The 23665-nt window shown below is 38.0% G+C and overlaps 1 protein-coding gene across 4 annotated transcripts in view; it reads right to left on the minus strand.

The window, feature by feature from the left end:
* SIPA1L1 (signal induced proliferation associated 1 like 1) overlaps positions 1 to 23665 on the minus strand; it is a 376548-nt gene that overhangs the window by 163196 nt on the left and 189687 nt on the right. For all 4 annotated transcript variants that reach the window (XM_036736951.1, XM_036736950.1, XM_036736949.1 and 1 more), the window contains exon 6: positions 3274 to 5076. In XM_036736951.1, the coding sequence (XP_036592846.1) occupies positions 3274 to 4774 (1501 nt within the window). In that variant the 5' untranslated portion in view covers positions 4775 to 5076. The remainder of the gene's footprint in view (positions 1 to 3273; positions 5077 to 23665) is intronic.

Raw genomic sequence — 23665 nt, forward strand, 5'->3', positions numbered from 1 at the left:
TTAATGGGAGATGTTTGGCTTCCTTTTGGTTCTGTGCTCTTCTTAACTCACATCACTGTCACTTGCCCAGTAAGGGAGCAAAAAAAAGCATAGAGGAGAAAAGTCGGGTAAGTGGATACTTAAGTGTTTTCAGACAGCAATAATAGGGTCAAGAATGAGAAGTAAGTTTTTTTTGAGATGGCCATTGGATGGCCAGGCTGAAAAAGAGGAAAACAAACATAAACACTATAGTTTGGATTCATGGCATAGTTAGTCAAATGAGACTACTCTATAATGAGACCCGCTAGTTTAAGTAAATGTTCTTGGATACAGCCCGTGATGGAGCTGCCTTATCTTGACTTTTATTTCAGTGTTAGAGCAAGATTTACTATGTAATTACATGTACAAAGCTGCAACACAGTGAAGTTCAAAGTTAGGGCAAGGAAAATAGAAAAATGTAAAAGAATTGAAATATAAAATAGAATTCAAAGAGAGCATTTCCTAACCAAATAGCATTCCTGAAAATTACTTCTGCTACTTGAAATATAAAGTGGGTTTGGGGTGGATGAAGAGAAGAGTGAGGGCTTTGATGGAAGATGTTGTTTTTTTAAAGAAACTGTTATTCTGAAAAACACCAACAAATATGAACATTTTCACATAACAGAAAAAGAGGGTTGCATGTGAAACTAAAAATGCCGTATCCGGCTTATTTCCTTTAAAAAGAAATGAAATAAATTGAACATGTTAGTTTCAAAGCTGTCTTGCTTATCTGAATCTCCCTCTGCCTCTCCTCTTTTCTGCTGTGCATTCTTTTAAATGCTTCATTGATGCCATTTTCCTTTCTTGGAGTGGCATCACCACCTCTGCATTGCCTACCCCACCAAAACTGTAGCAAATGAGCAGAGTCAAGCAAAGCAATATACTTGTCAGATCTGGAAATGTGTCCCTCATTCTGCACCTCTGGTTCACCACTTCTCTGTCAGGAGATGGGTCCTCCAGAGTCATGGTTGGTCATTATTTTGGTCAAAGTGCTTAAGTCTTCAAAGTTGCCTTTAATTTTAGTGCTGAAGTCACTGAATACACTGTTCTCCTGGTTCTGTTCACTTTAGCATGCTTCACTTTACCAGTTCATATAAGTCTTCCCAAGTTTCTCTGAATCCATTTCTTTTTGTACTATAAGATTTTATTATGCTCATATATTATGATGTGTTCAGTCATTCTCTAATGGGACTAGTATTTAGTTCCTTCCTACATTCAAAAAGTATTGCTAATTTTTGTACGTATGCATACTTTCCTTCCTTCTTTGATCCCTCTGGAGGAAAAGCCTACTTGTGCCATCACTGAGTCAATGCGTTTACACACTTTGCTGCCTTTTTGAAAATAATTCCAAACAATATTCCAGTATGGAGCACCTCACAGCTCTACTAATAGTGCATTAATGTGCCTGTTCCTACAAAGCCCCTCCAATAATAGTCATTTTCTTTCTTTGTTAGCTTTGTCAACATGATGAGTGTAAGGTGGAGCTTCCAAGTTTTATTATTTGTGAGTTGTGACTCTTGTTTTTCACTTTTTTAATCTTTACTATCTGGGTACACTCTCACCCTTCACTCTAGTACAACCCTATTCCAATACTTCATTCCAGAAAAAAGATAACCCTAGATTTTTTGAGGACTAACAGTCAAGCACAATCTCAGAAATTCATACTAAGTCAGAAAGATTTCAAGTATGGTTCAGGGATAGACTGCCTCCTTGCTAAAAACCTATAACTAGGTTCAAAGAAGCTCATTACAGAAGATTGGCCATCGTATGATTTAATTCAAAACAAGAACTCATCTCAAGTGCTGAGGGGTTACGAGTGGCACCAGAGTACAGAAGACCCACTGCTGATAAATAATGGACTTTTCGTAATACTAAAGTTGGAAAAAGTTATTCTAGTCTTATGTTTGAGCAGGTGAACAAAATTGTAAAGGAAGACCATTTTGTTACGGATTTGATTAGGAAAAACATTAACTATACCAGAAACATGGGATTGTGGTGCCCACATACACGCAAAAACATAAATGAACAATGATTAAATATAAACAATAAATCATGATAGAAAGAAGAGCAACATGGGAGATGATCAATGCATGGAAATTATTTTTATGATCCACATTTGCAAGGCAATAGCATGGAGATAAGCTAATGTAATTTTGGAAAATAAGCTGCAAACAGATACTTCTAAGACAATGTCTTTCATGTTTAAATGCCAGCCTAGGAAATCTGAAGTTAAAAATATTCAAATAAGATCATATCTGAATTAGATTCTTGTTCCAAAATAGCTTACCTAGAAAAGCAACAAGTTATTTAAACAGGTTATTAGCATCCTGGACACTGCAAATAATTACCATAGCTAATCAAAGGACAATGTTTATATGACTGCAGTAAAAAGGTGTGTATACACACAAGCAAAAGCATAAAGTAGCCTGCTACAATTTCTCAATACTGACAAGACTAAACTTTTCTTCTACTTAATCCTAATCAAAATGATAATTACAGAGCATTTATAATTTGTTTTGCTGTTTAGTAAAATAAGGAAAAGAAATATTTTTCTTTAACAAAATAATGTCTAGGCAAGGCTACATGACTATGTGACTAAGCTTTCTTGAAATCGTAGATACACGTAAAAAGGAAGAGACCTGCTTTGTACTTTAAATTCATCAGTATCGTTCCATTTCACTTAGCATAGAGAATGAGAAGATAACGGGCCTAAAACCCTAACAGAATTAATAAAAAAATTCATTTGAGAACAAGCAAATCAAATATAATCTCACCAGTCTTCAGACTACCTTTGTTCAATGGGGAACTTGATCTTGTTCCTAAACCATCAGAAGCCAAAAAAAGTTAAAGTGGGTGTTCCAAATGTTTTCAATAACTTTTTAATGCTTGGAAACACCACACACATCCTTAAGAGTGGCATGGCAGCTTTTTCCTATTCAACAGATGCTTAAGAGAGAAAAGACTTCCATCCGTTTAGTTGCCATTTGGAGAATTTGCATTAAAAAAAATCAATCTGTGAATTTTTCCACATGAAAAGCAAAAAGCATTAAATGTGTTTTTTAAAATACTACAAGAGAATAAAAAATTCCCACATCTGCTTTTATAGGAAATGATTGCTGAGCTATCTTGCTACTGAGAAGAATAAAAAATTCATCAGTTCTATCACTACATAGTGCCCAAAGCTCTCCTCTGATAAAAAGAATTTGATATTTTGAATAAGTAAAGCAAAATAAATTAATTAAAAACACCACTTACCCTTCTGATAAAAAAATTTCCTATAATAGTATGCACCGAGATCCACATGTTCCACAATGTATCTCTTTACTCTATCTAAATGCAAAACCAAATTTTCCTTGGGCACTTCAAGAACAGCCACTCCTGCATTTGTGCAGTGAGAGCTAAGAGTAGATTCAAATGAGGCACTTTCACTACTGAAGGAACCAGAATTCGATTTGGATAAACTGATCTTCCTTTCTCCTTCTCCGCCAATCTCATTTCGAAAGTAGGGGCAGCTCATTACAAGGTCATTACTTTTATCATCTCCCTGGTCCATGCTGAGGCTTCCTTTAGAATTCAAGTCCTCAGTACTGCCCATAGGGGAACTGAAACTTGCAGAGTGAGATAAAGGTCCAGAAACTAAAGAAGCAACAGCAGCTGCAGATGCTCCTGTGGTCGTATTTCTCCGTTTTATAACATTGTGCCTATTTATAATTGCCTCATTTAAGTCAAACAATATGCTCTGGACATCATAGTGACCAAAACACTTTGGACAGGTCCAAGGCCTGACAGAGTCCTCTGATCGGTTGTCTTCGAGGTCTGACGATTTTCCAAGTTCCCCTTCACATTTGGCATTACGCAACTTACGAAAAATGGATGAGTCCCCTGTTTCCGACTTAGAACGTCTCTTGAGTGGTTTCTCCCTTTCTTTAAATAGTCTAAGGTTCTCTCTCTGCGTGATAGGTCCATCTATCACATCCAGAGAAAAGCCAGAACCCTTGCTTCCGCTGGCTATCAAAAATTCACTCAGTTTTGTTGGAGTTGGGCCTCTCTGATCAGATTTGTCTTCTTTGTACCCTTTCAACAAATCAAAAAAACTTTCTCCTGAAGTACCCTGCTTATCTATTGATGATGTGCTACCATATTCCCTGTGCAGTGATGGACCAGTTTTGTATGTGGGTGAAATACATTCATCAAAGCTATCCACATCAAGTTCACTTATAGTAATATCACTGTTACTACGCTGTCTTATTCTGCGAAGGGCTTTCCTAGGGGAACTAGGATAAGCTTCAGGCATGAGAAACCTGGAATCCATGTTCTCCGATTGTCTTGTTTTGCTTTTAAGAGTGTTCTGTATGCTTTTCAACATAGCAGAGTCACTGGAGTTGAGGTTAACTGAACTACCTTGACTTCCAGGGCTGCCTTTGGAGGACATGCTGTCAAGGCAACTTGATGTCTCCATTTCTTGACTTGATCGGCTAGATTCTTTAACATTGTCCTTCCTTGGTGGCCAATCTGCAATCCTTGCCCTAACCCCCATCTTTGGGACTCCAGGAGTGGAGGTGATATGGTGGGAACCTTCACTTCGAGGGGGGCCCACAGGAGCCATGACAGAAGAACCCAAACTGCCATTCTGCGACCTGAAGCGTCGCATGTAGAAGTCATCGGTGTGAACCTTGGAAATCCCATCCGTGCCAACCATTGATGCTCTTTCAGTGGCAACAGGTCTTTCAGTCTGGGACCGCTTCAAGCTGGTCATGATTTAAAAGAGGCTAGTCTTAAATGACTACAGGAAGCATGATCATCTCGTCTATTTACATGTATACTTCCCTTCTGAAGAAAAGTTTCCAGAAAAAACGATGGCTGCATAAGACCTCAATCATTTTCTCTGAAGAGGTTAAATTATGCCCTGCTATCAGCAAACTAAAGATTCAGGTTTCAAATATTTTAAAATCCATAAAAGTTACTGTATTAAATTTTAACAGGTGGCTCTTCTTCAGAAAACTTGAATGGAATTTACATCGGGGGATTCAGCAACTTCCACAATCCAATCCTTTTTCCCTAGAAGAGAAGAAAAATATGAATTAATAATTTCAGATAACTCTTTTAAAAATCAATACCTAATTGCCCAAACTAAACAAATTAAAATAAAGACAGAACAAATGCTACATTAACTTCTACATTTCTCTGCAGAGCACAGAAATATATATAAGATTTTATTAAAATGTTATTTAAAGTTAATAAAAGATCTTGCTCACATGAATATTAATTACAATGTCCTAAGGGTGTAGGCCTCCAATGACTGACATTGTAAGACAACAAAACTCAGCTAAGCTATAGAGAAATAAAGCATAATCAATATAATTCAAATGATTAGATGAAATGACTGCATAATCAGTAGCTTAAATAAACTAAAAACATTTATGTAACTGAATATAATAATCAACATTAATAAGCACTATGTAATAGAAGGCAAACCTTGGAGTAAAGAAGACCTGATTGAGGTCCTTACTAGCTCTGGAACTATGAATATGAGCAATATACTTAAAATTTCTGTGCCACAGGAAAATCTATGTGGCTTTTAAGTTACAGAATGCAGTTGAGCACATTGATGGAGGAAGTTTCTACACTTGGATTGCCCTATGCCAATGAAATAATAACTCTGCCTCAAAAAATAATCAACTTTGATATGGCAGCTTCTTTCTCTACAATTCAAAATTTATAAATTTTTGTTTCTATTTTACAGATTTCTATTTTGCTGTCTACACAGAACAAGAATGCTTTTAAAAAAATCTTCAGCAATCATCTTCTTATGCCTACTTCAGCACACTGAACGCCAGAAATATTTCACTCATTAACAAACTATTTTGCTCATTAACAAAATAACCACTCCCTTCATCCCCCATTGGCTCCAAATTTTAAAGCCAAAAATGCTCCCTACACATATCTTTACATACTAAAATTAAAAAATTATAAAATATTATAAAAGTGCAGGTAAAGGGGTAGTAAAACGGGGGAAGGGATTGAGAGAATTTCCTAATAAGCAATGTAGTCAGGTTGTACAAGCACAAAAAAATCAGTATAAAATTCTGTACAGCTGTGTACACCCTAAAACCAAAGCAGAAGATTGTTTTCCAAGACTCCAAAAATTATACAAGATGTGCCCTTTATATTTTTGCCAAATCCACGTTTGGAAGGATACTGCTGAACCAGCATTCCTTTAACAGAGAAGTATTATCTGCAAATCTCAGCTTCTGAAACCTTAGGTAAAAAACAGCACTAAGCCCCCTTCCACAGTAACAGGTATTCCACTTCAACAATAATTAAGCATCCAGCTAGTCAGCCTTTTGCTTGGAAAATGCAGCACAATTTAATTTCACTTGAAGTACACAGCCAGGGTTTAAACAACCAGCTGCTATTTATAAGCAGGAACATTTAGGGGGTGTTTAAAAAATGCAAGCAGACTGCAGCGTGCAAGGTAAGAGAGAGAGCAGAGTACAGGGCTTGTGGCAACACTGCGTCTACTCTGTCATTCAGACAAATGCCAATTGTTTTCACCTAACCTCCCTGTTGCCATTCTCTGTCAAAAAGCTAATACATTTGCATAGCTATGTAATTAAATCTAACTTAATGCTTTCCGGCTATTTCTTTTGCTAAATGAGTATTATTTCCCTTATATTTTATACCGCCAAATTCCACTTCAAATTTTAAGCTTCGAAACATAACAGTGAACTCTTAATGTACCAGTGGAACCTAGCCTAGTCAGCATGCATTACACTATTTTATAGCTGAGGTCCTAGGGAACCATATAAAATAAACTGAAGGTCAGCAAAGTAGCCATGGAATATACAAACTGACTATGGGACCATCTCTAGTGCTGCAGACTTAAATCCAAAACTGCTAACTCTGAAGTCCAGTGGATGTTTCCATCTTACTAATCTTTACCTAATACCATAATGAAGTTAATTAAATTGTAGTACTAGACTGAATTTTGAGTCCTTGAAAGCAGAAGCACATATGGTAGTGATACAGGTTCCAGGAACACATTATGAAGAAAGTGATTAAAAGATATTTGAGTCTTAGCTCTGGTACTTTCAAACTATATATCAATGGCCAGAGTAATATGATCTTTGTGCTTCAATTTCCTCATTATAAGAAGGAAATAATAATATTTGTACCACCTATATGATCCTCAGGATTATTGTGATAGAAGAGATAACATGGGGAAAGGGGGGCAGGGCAGAGCCAAGATGGCAGCTGTAAATCAAGGACTTGCTTAAGCTCTCCCCCAAATCCCTCTAACACCTGTAAAAAAACAGCTCTGAACAAATTCTAGAGCTGTGGAACCCACAAAATAGCAGAGGGAAGCAGGTCTCCAGCCCAGCACAGCCTGGATGGTGGCTGGGAAGGGTCTAGCGCACAGTGCTGGGAGCGGAGCAGAGCACAGCCCAGCATGGGCCACAGGAGGACCAACCAGATCTGGAGTTGGGTGGAGCCGGCCTGAAGGCCATGAATCATTGAGCTGTGGCAATTATCAGACTTCTCAACCCACAAACACCAAAGACAATGAATGAAGCAGATTAGTGGGATTTTCAATAAAATAGAAGACTTTCAAGCTTTCTCAATGAAAAGGTAAACAAGAAAGAGAAATCATAAGGGACATACATACATACACATATATATTATATATGCATATATGTGACAGAGAGCACAGAATGAGTTGAATATGAAGGGACGATATCTAAAAAAATAAAATCAAATTAAGAGGTGAGAGGAACGTATTGAGAGAGGGAGAAAGGGAGAGACAGAATGGGGTAAATTATCTCACATAAAAGTGGCAAGAAAAAGCAATTCCTTGGAGGGGAAGAGTGGGCAGGTGAAGGGGAATGAGCGAATCTTGTTCTCATCAGATTTGACTTGACGAGGGAATAACACACATACTCAATTGGTTATCTTACCCCACAGGAAAGTAGGGGGAAGGAGATAAAAAAGGGGGAATGATAGAAGGGAGAGCAGATAGGGGGAGGAAGCAATCAAAAGCAAACACTTTTAAAAAGGGACAGGGTCAAGGAAGAAAACTGAATAAAGGGGGACAGGATAGGATGGAGGGAAATACAGTTAGTCTGTCACAACACCATTATTGTGGAAGTGTTTTGCATATTGATACATGTGTGGCCTATGTTGAATTGCTTGCCTTCTTAGGGAGGGTGGATGGAAAAGGGAAGAGGGGAGAGAATTTGGAACTCAAAGTTTTAAAAGGAGATGCGCAAAAAAAAAAAAAAAGTTGTTTTTGTATGTGACTGGGAAATAAGATATGTAGGGAATGGGGCAAAGAAATCTATCTTGCCCTACAAGAAAATGAGGGAAAAGGGGATGGGGGTGGAGTGGGGTGACAGAAAGGAAGGCTGACTGGGGAATGGGGCAATCAGAATATATGCCATCTTGGAGTGGGGGGAGGGTAGAAATGGGGAGAAAATTTGTAACTCAAAATCTTGTGGAAATCAATGTTGAAAAATAAATATTAAATAATAAAATATGAAAAAAGAGATAACATGTAAAATACTTTGAAAATGTTAGTATTTTACCTTTACTATGGATTGCAGAAAGTTACATTTATATTTGCATTTACATATTTATATATTTACATTTATACTATACTGGGGGGCGGGGCAGAGGCAAGATGGCAGCTGGAAAGGAGGGACTTGCTTGAGCTCTCCCCCAGGTCCCTCCAAACACCTATAAAAATGCCTCTAAACAAATTCTAGAGCTGCAGAACCCACGAAATAGCACAGGGAAGCACGGCTCCAGCCCAGGACAGCCTGCATGGTAATAGGGAAGGGTCTATCGCACAGAGCTGGGAGCAGAACGGAACACAGCCCAGCGTGGGCCGCGCCAGGACCAACCAGACCAGGAGCCAGGCGGAACAGGCGGTAGGCCCTGAATCATTGAGCTGTGGCAGTTACCAGACTTCTCAACCCACAAATGCCAAAGACAACAGAGGAGGTTAGTGGACAGAACTGCTAGAATGCAGTAAAAGGAGTGTGCGGTCAGCCCCAGCCCCAGGGGTATGAAATTGGTGCAGCTCTGGACCTGCTTCCAGCTGCAGTTGCTTCTGGCCCCAGGCCCATCTGGTGGGAGGAATTAAGTGGCAGATCAGAGCAGGAGTGCAGAGCCTGCTTGGATCTGAGTCGCATTCCTGGTTGGTGGTTCTTGGGGGAGGAGGAGTGCTGGTGTGGCAGAGCTTGCTGTGTAGAAGTAGCTCTGAAAACAGCAGCACAAGGTCCCTAAAGCTTGGGACAAAGTACTCTCTACAAACAGTCATACCTTTACAAAAAGCTCAGGGGTCAAGTAGTTGGCTGGGAACATGAGCAGGCAGTGAAAACAGACCCAGATTCAGAATCAGACTTTGGAATCTTTTTTTGGTGACAAAGAAGACCAAAACATACAGCCAGAAGAAGTCAACAAAGTCAAAGAGCCTACATCAAAAGCCTCCAAGAAAAATATGAATTGGTCTCAGGCCAAGGAAGATCTCAAAAGGGATTTGGAAAAGCAAGTAAGAGAAGTAGAGGAAAAATTGGGAAGAGAAATGAGAATGATGCAAGAAAATTATGAAAAACAAGTCAGTGACTTGCTAAAGGAGACCCAAAAAAACACCTTAAAAAATGGACTAACTCAAATGGCAAAAGAGCTCCAAAAAGCCAACGAGGAGAAGAATACCTTGAAAGGCAGAATTAGCCAAATGGAAAAGGAGGTCCAAAAGACAACTGAAGAAAATACCGCCTTAAAAATTAGATTGGAGCAAATGGAAGGTAGTGACTTTATGAGAAATCAAGAAATTATAAAACAGAACCAAAGCAATGAAAAAATGGAAGACAATGTGAAATATCTCATTGGAAAAACCACTGACCTGGAAAATAGATCCAGGAGAGATCATTTAAAAATTCTTGGACTACCTGAAAGCCAGGATCAAAAAAAGAGCCTAGATACATTTATACTATAGACATTTATGGCCAAGCTTGAGAATCTATCCATTTGTAAGAATATCCCTGAGGAGCATTACAAATTACAAACAAATGATTTTAAAACTAACATTTGGAATATAGCCCATTTGTAATGGTCTTTATCTTATATGTCTATTTTTAAATGTCAAATTCTATTTAAATGTGGCATAAAATTGTTTTATTTTGAAAGAGATACTAAGAATCTTTTCTGGTATATGTTGCTATATAAGCTGTGACTTTGTAACTCAGATTTTCAGAAGTGGAAGGAATCTTGAAAATCATTTGGAACAAACAATCTGTTCGTTTTACAAATTGAAGAGCCTAAGGTCCAAAATCACAGAATCTCTGAGATGGGAAGAACAACAGAGACCATCTAGTCCAACCCAACCCCCAAAAAGGAATACACTCCACAAGCAGTCATCTAGCCTACACTTGAGGACACTCCTCCCCCCTCATCCCCCCACTCCAGTAAGAGGAAGCATATCACCCACCAGGGGCAACTCATTCCACTTTCAGAAAGGTCTAATTTTTAGAAAGTTTTTCCTAGCATCAAGCCTAAATTTGTCCTTTTGCAACTTCTACCTATTACTCCTGTCCTGTGCAACTAAGCAAAATAAGTCTATTCCCTCTTTCCCATTACAGCCCTTCAAATATTTGAAGATAGTGAGCTCTGTCCCATGTTCCTCCCCAATCCTCAACCAATCCTTCTCCAAGATAAACAGCCCCAGTTCAGCTGATCAGTTCCCATGCAGCATAAATTCTAGACCTTTTACCATGCTGGTTTCCTCACAATTTCTTCCTCAAATATAGTGTCTAGGACTGAACATAGATTATTAAATATGTGGTCTGAACTGGGTGTTAACATCATCATCATTGTGATATTAATATAATTAATAAAATATTTATAATAATAATATAAACAGCAGTCAAGATTTAAATAGTGCCTAAATGATAACTATCACATCTTAATCCTACATACTCTACTATCTTAAAGTAGTCAAAGATTTCATTAACTTTCTTGGTTGCCATGCCACAATGTTGACACATACTGAACTAAAACACCTTCATAATCCTGATGCTGATTGTTTTTAATTGTATTATGGTATTCTGTTTTACTTGACAAAGCACAGTTTTCCCTCATTTGTGGAGATATATATATATACGTGTGTGTGTGTGTGCGTGTGTGTATATGTATCTATATATGTATGTATATGTATGTATGTATAAGTATACGCATACATATATACACACTTGTAATGGTAATTTAAATTTGAAGTTCTTTCCCACCTATTAATACGCTCATGTGATCTGCTTATGTCACAGGTAGCCTAAGTCGCATGTGGTGGGAGGCGCTTGCTCAATGTGTGGAATTGGAGGGGTGGGGCAGGAAATGCTCAGAAGGAGTTAGAACCACAAAGGAGAAGGACACAGGCAAGGAGTGAGCTAGGATTTGTGAGTGTTTATGGTAAGGCCCCAGCAAGGGGGAAGGCTAATGAGATGGTGAGGCTCCATGATGGGATATTGTGTCTTAAGTTCCTTGCTGTTATGATGAAGGGATTTGGTTGCTGATTGGACGGACTGGACTTACTGATTTTGGGATCTGGTTCTATGGTATCCAAATAAATGTTTTACTTCTACCTTCTATATGGAGAATCTCTTAGATTTTGTGGCACAAAACTACACAGGCATATTCACAATTATCGTCAATGTTGTGATTATTGCCTTACTGATACAACACTATACACACACACACACATACATATGCATATACTCCACAGTTTTCCCTTATTTATAGACATGTGGGGGAGGGGCAGTTAATGTGCTAAAATGAATCTAATTTTCTTCTGTTGAAAATAATGCTGATTGTGTATCTTGAACAAATCTGACAACATTCTTAAGATAGAGTGACAGTAACAGAAATGAGAGAAATGTTTGTTATTGAACTGATCTTTACTCATTTATCAAATCATTCAGTCAGGATTTCAAGAGCGCCTCCTGCATTCTCAGCCCTTTACTGAATATTTCTTACATGGGACATAAAAGACTTATAAATGATACATAATCCTTCTTGTGGAGCAATGTATAAGCTAATTGGAAATTTGGACCAAGGTACAGATTCATAAGTTTTAAAAATATTCCTTATAACAATTTTTAAGTAAAATTCAATAGTTAAAAAAAGTAAGTTGTTCTTGAAAGGAAATTTGCTGCTGTCTCTTATTCCTAATTGTAATAGTGAGTGAGATTTATACAGCAGCATAAATACATAGTCAACTTTGAATTTTTAGAGTAATGGGAAGAAATCAAGACATTATTCAAATTTACATGCTATAAAAGGGAATTTATTAAAATTTCAGTTTAAACAAGTTAGGAAGTTATAAAAACATGGAACTTGATATAACATCACCACTTGTTACCCTCCTTTATCTCTACCCCCGCTCCACCCCCCTTTCTCAGCTAATTTTCTCAAGAAGGTTATCTGTATTCAATACCTCCAATTTTCGTATTGGCTTCTAAATGTCTCTTCAACCTGGCTTTTAGCCTCATCACAACACTTCAACTGCTCTCTCCAAATTTACTGCTTTGATTGTTTAATAGCTTGATTGCCAGATCTAATGGCCTTTTCTCAATATTAGTCTTCTTGCCTTCTTCCTTGGTTGTTGTCCTTTGTTCTCAAAGAGGACCAAAATGACATCACTACGCCAGAGTCAAGTTTCAAAAAGTGTCTGACTGTGGCTGATCAGACAAATACAAGCTCAGAATGCTCTACCACAGGCCAGGCACAAATAGCATGTGTGAACATTTGGGGTGGATACTCTAAATTTGTACATTCTGCGTTTCCTTTGAGCTATTTCAATTCTGCTTTGCTCATAGAGCACAGCACCTTCTCTGATGTGGGCATGCCATGCTGCACAGTCCTGTGCAAGTGTCTCCCATGTAACACAATCAATTCCAAAGTTCCTGAGAGACCTTGAGAGTGTCCTTGTATCACTTCTTCTGACCACCATATGAACACTTGCCCTGCATGAGTTCTCCATAAAATAGACTTTCTGGCAAGCGTATATTTTGCATTCGAACAACATGGCCAGCCTATCAGAGCTGGACTCTCTGAAGCAAGAGTTTGAATGCATGGAAGTTTAGTTCAAGTAAAGATCTCAGTGTCTGGTACCTTGTCCTGCCAGGTGATCTTCAGAATCTTCCTAAGATAAATTCAAATGTAAGTGATTCAGTTTCCTGGCACGGTGCTGGTACACTGTCCAAGTTTCACAGGCATCACAACGAGGTCAGCACAATGGCTCTGTAGACCTTCAGTATGGTAGTCAGTCTAATACCTCTTCTCTCCCACACTTTCCTTTGAAGCCTCCCAAACACTGAGCTAGCTCTGGCAACGTGTATGTCAACTTCATTATCAATGTATACATCCCTGAAAAGTACACTACTAAGGTAAGTGAACTTCTCCACAGCATTCAAAACATCTCCATTTGCTGTAACCGATGGTTCCACATATGGACAGTGTGGTGGCAGCTGATAGAGCACCTGTGTTTTCTTAGTGTTGTCAGGCTAAAATTAGCACAGGAAGCAGAGAATCAATCCATACTTTATTGCATCTGAGCTTCAGAGGCTGAATTGAGTGCACAATCATCTGCAAACAGAAAATCATGCACCAACACTCCCCTTCCACTTTGGTCTTGGCTTGCAGCCTTTTTGAGTTGAAGAATTTACTGTCAGTGCGGTAGTTAACCTTGATAACATATTCATCCTCATTGAAAGCATTTGACAACATGGCTGAAAACATCATGCTAAAAAGCATGGGAGCAAGCACACAGCCTCGATGACTAGGAAAGCATGAGAGCATTATCCATTATCTAGAAACCAGACCAGCAGGCCATCGTGAAATTGACATATGATGGTAATGAACTTCTCCAGGCAACCAAATTTTGACATAATTTTCCATAAGCCCTCACAATTGACAGTATCAAAGGCCTTGGAAAGATCTACAAACTTTGTGTACAGACCTCTGCTCTGCTCCTGGCATTTCTCCTGGAGTTGCCGGGCAGCAAACATCACATCGACTGTTCCTTGGCCCTTTCTGAAGCCACACTGGCTCTCAGGTAGATGACCATCTTCCAGGTGAAAGATCAGCACATTAAAGGAGGACTCTGGCAAGAATTTTGCCAGCAATGACTAAGAGAGAGGACCCCGCGGTGACTGTCACAGGACAATGTATTCTTTATCTCTGTAGAGATGGATTCCCTTGGCGGAATGGGCAGATGAGAACAATTTGTTCCAACAGCCATGAAAGCAGCTGCCTTCTTTTTAGAATTCAACAAAGGCCTTCTCTAAGATACCCTCTCCATTAGTTTTTTGATGACTGCTCTCTTTCTGGTCTCTTAGATCACTCTTTCCTAGTCTGCTAGGTTGAATGTTAGTCCATGTCACACCCACTTAACTTGAGAATGCTCCAAGGCTTTGTCTTGGGCACCTTTCTATTTTCCCTCTATACAATCTCCACTTAGTGATCTCATTAGCTCCCATTAGAAACCAAAAGGACCCCAGATTTACACATTCAGCCACACTGCCTTTTGCATCTCTGAGATTTCTTCAAAAAAATCTCAAACTCATCATGTCTGAAACTGGAACTCCTCCTTCACCCAAAACCCTCCCTTTTTCATAATGTCTTAGTTCTTACTGAGGGGATCGTGCTCAGCTTCCAAAGTTCTTTCCAGAAGCTCATACTTAATCAGACTATTTCCCCTTCAACATTCTCCACCTACAGTTAAGAAATTCCAATGGCTCCCTATTATCTCCAGCATCAAAACAAGTATTATTTTTGGTTCTTAAAACTTTTCACAACATCCTTATTTTCTAATCTTCACATACTTTATTCCTCTTTATGTAATCTACAACACAGCATCACCAAACAACTTGCTGTTTGTTTCTTGCACGTGAAACTCCAGCTCACACCTCTATACCTTTGCATTGTTTTTCCCTTTACGTCTGCAATATCCTCCATCCTCACCTCTGATTTAGTTTCCCTGGAGTCCTTCAAGATGCAACTGAAATTCCATGTTATATAGGAGGTTGTCCCCAATTTTACTAAATATGAGTGCCTTCTCCTTTGGGATGAACTACCATCGACTCTCTATATCTTACATGTATTCAGTTATTTTCATGCTGTCTCCATCATTAGAATGGGAGCTACCTGAGGGTATGGATTGCTTATCCCTTTGCTTGCTTAGGTGCAAATTTATTCATATCCCTAGTTTCTGGTACACAAAATGTTTGACTAATTTCCATATATGACTTCTAATTATGAAGTTCTAGAGAATATTACTAGTCATTAAAAATACCAAACAAGCTAAAATATGCCTTTTGGTCTTTCTAGTAACATTTTCTTGCACCAAATTTTCTAATTAAAACAAGGTCAGAAAGGGGCACAATAAATACATAAATACAAGAAATAAACATTGTCAGTATTTTTGTAGTTATGCAAAATGAATTCTTACACTTTATTTTAACAAGTGTGTTCTCCCTTTATTACAAATCTCATTTCAACATTGAGAAAGCATATATTAATGTTCCATTTTATGCCCATTTTAGAAAAATGAGTGTGGCATGTTCAAAAAAGAGCTGAATTTAGAGTCACAATCCCAGTTCTGTTACTATCTGCATAGATATTTAGGCAAGGCATTTCATCTCTGAGCCTCAGGTTTTTCAGGTGTAGGTTTGGATTAAATTGATTAATTTGATCTCTAAGGCTCTTTCAAACTATATTTATGGTCCAATGACCTGTAAAAACCAGAAGCTACACAAAAAGATGTACCATAAAGTTATCCTCATCACTAAGCATGCCCCCATCTCACTTCCCCACCCCTTTGTACTTACAAGTCATCTTTCCTTACAAATCCAGGACTGATTTGGAGATCAGGTTGCAGGTCTTAATTTAACCAACAGACTCTGATCAACAACTTAGGAAGCATTATCTAACTATAACCTAAAGTCCCTATGAAATATTGAAGGAACTGGGAGTATTTAACACAGACAGGGAAAGCTTGGGAATATCTTAAGTTTCCCAATATTTAAACTGATAATATAAAGATGTTTCACTGTCTCCACTGAGGACAAAACAGAAAATCAACTAAAGAAAAGGAGATATTGACTGGATAAGCCATATGTGATGGTACCATTTATTCCACATGTGATTCCAGTTAATGCTCCTTTTATCTTATCCACAGCTGGCTGTAGGTGCTAATTAGTAATGAAACTTCCAAAGGAAAGAACCAATCCTAAGTAATCAAAAGAATGCTTTACTGATGAATAACCACATGCTAACTGTATTTAAAGCTCCTTCATGATTTATTCATTGGGTTTCTCCTCTATTGCCTTGTTTGGAGGGAGTCGGGGTACAGAAAACACTACCACCAGATTTTTCTAATATGACCTGTAGACATGGAAGCAGGAGACCTGGGTTCTAGCCATAGCTCTGCTACTGACTACCTTGAACAAGTCATTGCCTTTCTTTGGACCAGAGTTTCTTTATAGCTGTAAAATGCTGGGGCTAGACTGGATGATCTCTAAGAAGCCCCTTCCAATTCTGAAATCACCTGATTCCTATACAGATAGGAAGGATTATGTTTTGGAGTCCATAACCCCATAGGCAAGTTATTAAGCAAACAAAAAAATATTCATTATGCAATATCACTGTATGAACAAGGGATGCAGAAGAAGTCGAAGACCTGGTTCCCGCACTCCAGGAGCTGTCAAATTATTTTAAGTAACTCGGCTAAGAGCAAACAATAAAACAGTTTAAGGATTAAACTGTGACATAAAGCTTTATGGCAAGGAGACCAAAGAAGATGGCTACCACCGAGGGCTAGAGGAGTCAAGAAGGGACTCCTGGAGAATGTGAGGTTCTTACCCATTAGTTTACCAACTGATCAACGACTACATGTCCTACCACGAATGTCACTTTTTAAAACTACTGAACATATGGCTGTGAAAATCATTTGCCCAAGAGAAAAGAATTGGCCTTTTCTAGAGATACATATTCTTTCAAATATAGCCTTAAAACTATCCTTACTGCTAACTGCTAAATATCCATTATACATAACATTATATTGGTGTATGTTCAGAATAAGGCAGGGAAGTGCCTAGGTCAGACAAAGGTCAGAGATTCTCTGGAGGGCGGAGCCAAGATGGTGGCTTGACAACAGGGACTGGCTTGAGCTCTCCCCCAAATCCCTCCAAACACCTGTAAAAAATGACTCTAAAATTCTAGAGCTACAGAACCCATGAAATGACAGAGTGAAATAAGTCTCCATCCCAAGACAGCCTGGAGGGTCACAGGGAAGGGTGTATCACACTGTGCTAGGAGCAGAGGACTTTCAAGCATTCTTGATGAAAAAACCAGAGTTGAATAGAAAATTTGATTTTCAAATACAACAATCCAGAAGCATGAAAAGGTAAACAGGAAAGAGAAATCATATTGGACTTACTAAAATTGAACTATTTTGTTTACGTTCCTACATGGAAAGATGATATTTGTAACTCATGAGACCTTTCTCAATATTAGGTTAGTTGAAGGGAATATACATATACATATACATATACATATACATATACATATACATATACATATACATATACATAGATAGAGGGCACAGGGTGAGTTGAATATGAAGGGATGATATCTAAAAAAAAATAAAATTAAGGTGTGAGAGCCATATATTGAGAGGATAAAGGGAGAGACAGAATGAGGTAAATTATCTCACAGAAAAAGTGTCAAGAAAAAGCTGTTATAATGGAAGGGAAGAGGGGGTAGGTAAAAGGAAATGAGTGAATCTTGCTCTCATCAGATTTGGCTTAAGGAGGGAACAACATACAAACTCAATTGAGTATCTTACCCTACAGGAAAGTAGGGAGGAAGGGGATGGGGGGGGTGGGGTTCAGGGATGATAGAAGAGAGGGCAGATTAGGGGAAGATATTGTCAAAAGCAAACACTTTTGAAAAGGGACAGGGTCAAAGGAGAAAATTGAATAAAGGTGGACAGGATAGGATAGAAGGAAATAGTCTTTTACAACATGAATATTATGGAAGTGTTTTGCATGATGATATCTATATCTATATATCTATATATCTATATATCTATATCTATATATATATATCTATATATATATATCTATATATATATATATATCTATATATATATATATATATATATATAAAAAACCTATATTGGCTTGCTTGACTTCTCAAGGAGGGTGGGTGGGGAGGGAAGAAGGGAGAAAATTTGGAAGTCAAAGTTCTAAAAACAAATGTTAAAAATAATTGTTTTTACATGCAACTGGGAAATAAGATATACAAGCAATCAGGTATAGAAATCTATCTTGCCCTATAAGAAAGTAAGGGGAAAAGGGATGGGGTGGGGGTGGTGGAATGGAGTGATAGAAGGGAGGGCAGACTGGGGAAAGGGGCAATCAGAACACAAGCCATCTTGGGGTGGGGGAGGGTAGATATGGGGAGAAAATTTGTAACTCAAAATCTTGTGGAAATGAATGTTAAAAACTAAAAATAAAATTAAAAAAATAATAAAGGTCAGAAACCTTTTAATACAGGTGTAAGAAAGTAGCAACTCTTTCCTTTTGATGGAAAAGGAAAGAAAGAAGGGGTGGATGACTCAGGAACATTATTATTTAGTATTAGTTAAAATATGTGTAGGGAAGATGGAGGAAAAGAGGAGAGATGTAAATAGGGTGGGCAGCTAAGTTCAGCAGCAGTCTTAGAAGTGAAGAAAAGGAGACTGAGCATCCATTTCACTGGCTGTTACCTAAAAGAAGGAAATAGAGAGATTTTCCACTGGTCATCTTAAAAGTTATGATCCTTACTTCTGCTCCCTTCAAAAAAAGCCTGAACACTATATTTCAAGAATTCATAAATGCAGTTATTGCAGACAGCTGTTAGAACCAGAGGACAAGGCAAGGTTAAAAAGAATCTACCAATCAACTCCTGAAATGAACCCCAAAATGAAAATACCATTGCCAAAATCAAGAGATCTCATATCAAAGAAAATATATTGAAAGCATGCAGAAAGAAGCAGTTTGGCAATACTCCTACCTATATTCTGTAGTACTAAGAACTGACTATAATACTCCAGATGTGGTCTAATAGGGGTAGAATGCAATGGGACCATTACCTCCCTCATTATTTTTCTTATTGTTATAATAAAAGAACTTCACATTTAGATAAGAGCTCTCCACAACCCTGTGAAGAAAATAGTCCAAGTATCGATATATCCAATTTATAGAAGGGCAAGACAGAGTCAAGATGACAGAGTAGCAGAAAGAAATACAATAACCTCCCTCAAGTTCCTCTACCACCACCGGCAGCAGCAGCAGTAACACCACAATAAAATATACTCCAAGTATTTCTAGAAAATGCACCCAACTGAATCATGATAGGAAAATCAAGGAGCAAGTCACAATGAGTCATCTGTCTAGCCTGGTTGGGCGAGGTACAGCTAGGAGCTGCTTTGTGGAAAACTCAGGTGCAAGGAAAAAGAGAGAAGTTATGTACCAGGGCAAGAGAAGATCTCAAACTCATACTGAGGCACCACAATGGCCCACAATTTAGTGGCCAAGGACCACAGATCCAGGAAATATTGACAAAAGGAACTACCCCAAGGTTAGTTTTCCAGGATAAAGAGCAGTTGCCAACCATAGCTGGTGTACTGATAATGGAGCCAGTTCCGAAAAAAAAAGCAACAGCTGGGTGCCTCAGGCCCCAGGAGCAAAGGAAAAGCTCAGCTCAAACTTTTGGCCCAACATGAAGCCTGCAGAGGAATAACTAGATCAGGAATCCCAGATCATAGGGAAGACAGCAGTTCTGTCCTTCTGAAATTGCAAAGCTTCACAGCTGAGTCCAGCAACATCCCCTGGTGCTTAAACCTAAACTCAGGTCAGGAACTTGCAGAACTCAGAGCAGGGGAACCAAATCTCAGACTTTTCTCTGGAAGAGATCAATTTGAAAGCACTGAAAGTCTGCAGGCCCCCAGTATAAGCTTTCCCGGAGAACCTGGACTATAACACTCAATACCACTAAAAAATCAGTGTTAGGATGAGTCAAGACCTTCCCTTCAAAAGTGCACAGAGCCTACCACTAACATCAAATCCAAAATCAAGAAATGGGGTGGAAGAATGAGCAAGCAAACAAACAAAAAAGAATCCCAATATAAAAACAATTATGGTGACACCCTCAAGATATAAATCCAGAAGAAGAAAATTAATTGCACAACATCTACAAACAAAGCCTCAAAGAAATACATAGCCTGAACACAGAATCAGTTAGAATTCTTGGAATAGACACTTACTAGCTATGTGATCCTGTCACTAAACCCCAATTGCCTTTCAAAAGAAACAAAAAACAAACCAAAAAAGGAGCTAAAGAGTTTAAAAATATTTTTATAAATAAAATGACAGCACTAGAGAGGAAAAAATTGGAAATGAGTTATGGAAAGAATTGGAAAAAAAATTAATAGTTTAGCACAAGAGGTACAAAACTTTGCTCAAGCAACAAACTCCATGAAAATTAGGATGAACCTCCCCCCGAATGAAAAAAAGGTTAACAACTCCATGAAAAAACATTTAATGAAAATACTGAAAAAAGAAAAAAATACAAGGTATTTCATAGCAAAAACTTGGAAAACAAACTGAAGAAAAAAAAAAGATGAAGAACTGGACTACCTGAAAGTCATAAGGGTCTAGACATCATTTGCAAGAAAACTGCCTAGATATCTTAGAATCAAAGGGCAAGAAAGAAATAAAAAGATTCCACTGGTCCCCTCCTAAAAGAAACCCTAAAATGAAACTCTCAGGAACATTACAGGTAAAAATCAAGGTTCCAGGTCTAAGAAAAAATACTGCAAGGAACTTCCTCCCCCTTTCCCCCTCAAAAAAAAGAATTCAAGTACTGAGGAGTCAGGACCACACATGTCAGAATCATGATTTTAGCAGCTACCAGCTATAAATGAGTGGAGAACTTGGAATCTGATATTCTAAGAAAGTAAAAAGTGCCTTACAGCCAAGAACAACTTACCTAGCAACACTAAATATAATCCTACAAGAAGAAAAAAAAATGAACCTTTAATGAAACATTCCTAATGAACAGACCAGAGCTATGTAGAAAATCTGAAGTTCATACACTAGAGTTAAAGAAAAACATAAAAAGGTAAACGTGGATGAATAATTATAAGAGACCAAAACTGTTAACGTTCAAATCTGAGGAGATGATGCATGTGTCCCTTCTGAATCCTATCATCATCAGGAGTCAGAGGGAGTCTAATAATCAAGCCCTAGGTGTAGAGCTGTGCCACCTCGATGATCATAAGGAGAATGGAAAAAGAGGTAAAGAGGAATGTGCTGGGGGAAAAGGGGAGCAGAAAAGAAACTTAGGGAAAATCAACTCACACAATCAGGGTGTTTGTACAGACAACTATACAAATGAGGAGGGGGTAGTAAGGGAAGTAGTTGACACTTGGCCCTCACTTTCATTTGAGCTGGTCAAAGGAAAGAATGAGAGAAGAATGAACACGTATGCACATGCATGCGCACACACACGCACACAGGTAAAAAAATATATTTCAATTAACAGGGAAATGAGAATGAAAGGGGAGAAAAGGGAACTAGAGAAAGGATGGGTTAAGAGATAAATCAGTCCTAAGCAAAACAAGTTCTTGTAAAGGATGTGCCAAAATAGGTATAGCTCTTTGTGAGGTAATAAAGAATCATAAGCTGAGGAGACACCCATCAACTGGGGAATGAATGAATAAATGAACAAGGTATATGTAAATGTGATAGAAGAAAGGGAATGATTTCAGAGAAACCTGGGAAGATTTATATGAACTAATGGAGAGTGAAGTGAACAGAAGCAGGAGAACAATTTACGCGATGACAACAATATGGCAAAGACAAACACCTCTGAAAGAATGAGGAACTCTGATTAACATAATAACCAGAGTACTAATGATAAAACATGCCACCCAATTCCTGATAGAGAAGTGAAAAATTAAGAATGTAGAATGAGACATATATTTTTCGACATGACCAATGTAGAAATTTGTGCCAATACAGAAATATGTTTGACTTGACCATACATCTTTGTAAAAGGAATTTTGCCTGTTTTGTTGTTGTTGGGGAAAGGAGAGGCAGGTTTTTGATGATTGAAAAAAATAAAAGACAGCTTTAAAAATAATTTTTTAAAAAAATACAACAAGGAAAAGAAGAACCTGTTTCCATTATCCATTATAACATGTTTCTTGTCAGTCTGTACCAACCCAAAATAACTCATTATAGTGCTATATATTCAGTGTATGATCAGTAAATAGAAATTAGTTATCAGTCTTCCTTAAATATAGACTTTATTATAGCATTGCTTAAAACTCTGCTTTAAAAAAACCTTTAAATGTTCCAGTGCAACATAAGACAAATTTCAAAAATGTTAAGTCTAGTATTCAAGGTAGTATTCAATATCACCCAACCTGTCTAGTCTTATCTCCCATTGATCCACCACATGAATCCTACATTCTAACCAAATTGTTTTATTCCAAACATTTTAGAGAGTCAAAAGACCTCTGTATACTTTAAAACACAGTTGGACCAAAAAAAAAAAACCTACTGCCAATAACAACTTTATCACGCTAATAAAAAAAAACGGATATTGTTGAATAATTAGATGACTATAGACCCTGAGAAAGTTTATTCCTTTCCTTCTCCATCAGTCAACAAAAGTCCTTTCTAATCTTTATTTTTTTTTTGGATGGGGGAAGGCAGGGCAATTGGGGTTAAGTGACTTGCCCAAGGTCACACAGCTAGTAAATGTGTCAAGTGTCTGAGGCTGGATTTGAACTCAGAGCCTCCTGACTCCAGGGCCTGTGCTCTGCTCACTGCGCCACCTAGCTGCCCTTCTAATATTAATCTATATGTATTTATGTAAATATACCCACAGGTATACCAATATACATTATACAAACATATAAGCATACATTTTGTACACACACACACTTGTGTATGTATATATACATAATTGCATATATCTGCATACTAGGAGAACGAGGGGTCTGAACCTCTGATTTCTTTGGTCAAGGGAACTCCCACTACCACCACAGTTCTACCACTCTTAGATCAGTCAAATAAATAAATTACACATCAACTGTTCTTCAAATTATAATTTTACAACTGCCTAGGGAAATAAAAGGTTAAGCAACTTGCTCAGGACTACATAGCCAGAAGACTTAAATGCAAGTTATTCTGATTAAGAGGCTGGGTCTCTATTACTTTGCCCCACTGCCTGATATTTGTGGGTTTTCATGATATTACTCTCTCCTGGTCCAATTTCTACCAGTGTGACTGTTCCTTCACAAGCGGCATTCCCCGAAGTTGGGTTCTGGTCACTCTTTTCTTCTCTATATATATATTCTCTCAGTAACCTCATTTGCTCCCATGAGTTTAGACTATTATTTGTACACAGATGACACCCAGATGTATGATTCACAGTGTCTTCATTGAGTTTCAGTCCTGTTTCACTAACTGTCTATTGGATATTTCAAACTTCCCAGAGACCTCTTAAACTAGTCCTGAACTTATCATGTTTCTCCCAC

The sequence above is a fragment of the Trichosurus vulpecula genome, chromosome 8 (assembly GCF_011100635.1).
Source record: "Trichosurus vulpecula isolate mTriVul1 chromosome 8, mTriVul1.pri, whole genome shotgun sequence".
In the NCBI taxonomy this organism is placed as follows: Eukaryota; Metazoa; Chordata; class Mammalia; order Diprotodontia; family Phalangeridae; genus Trichosurus; species Trichosurus vulpecula.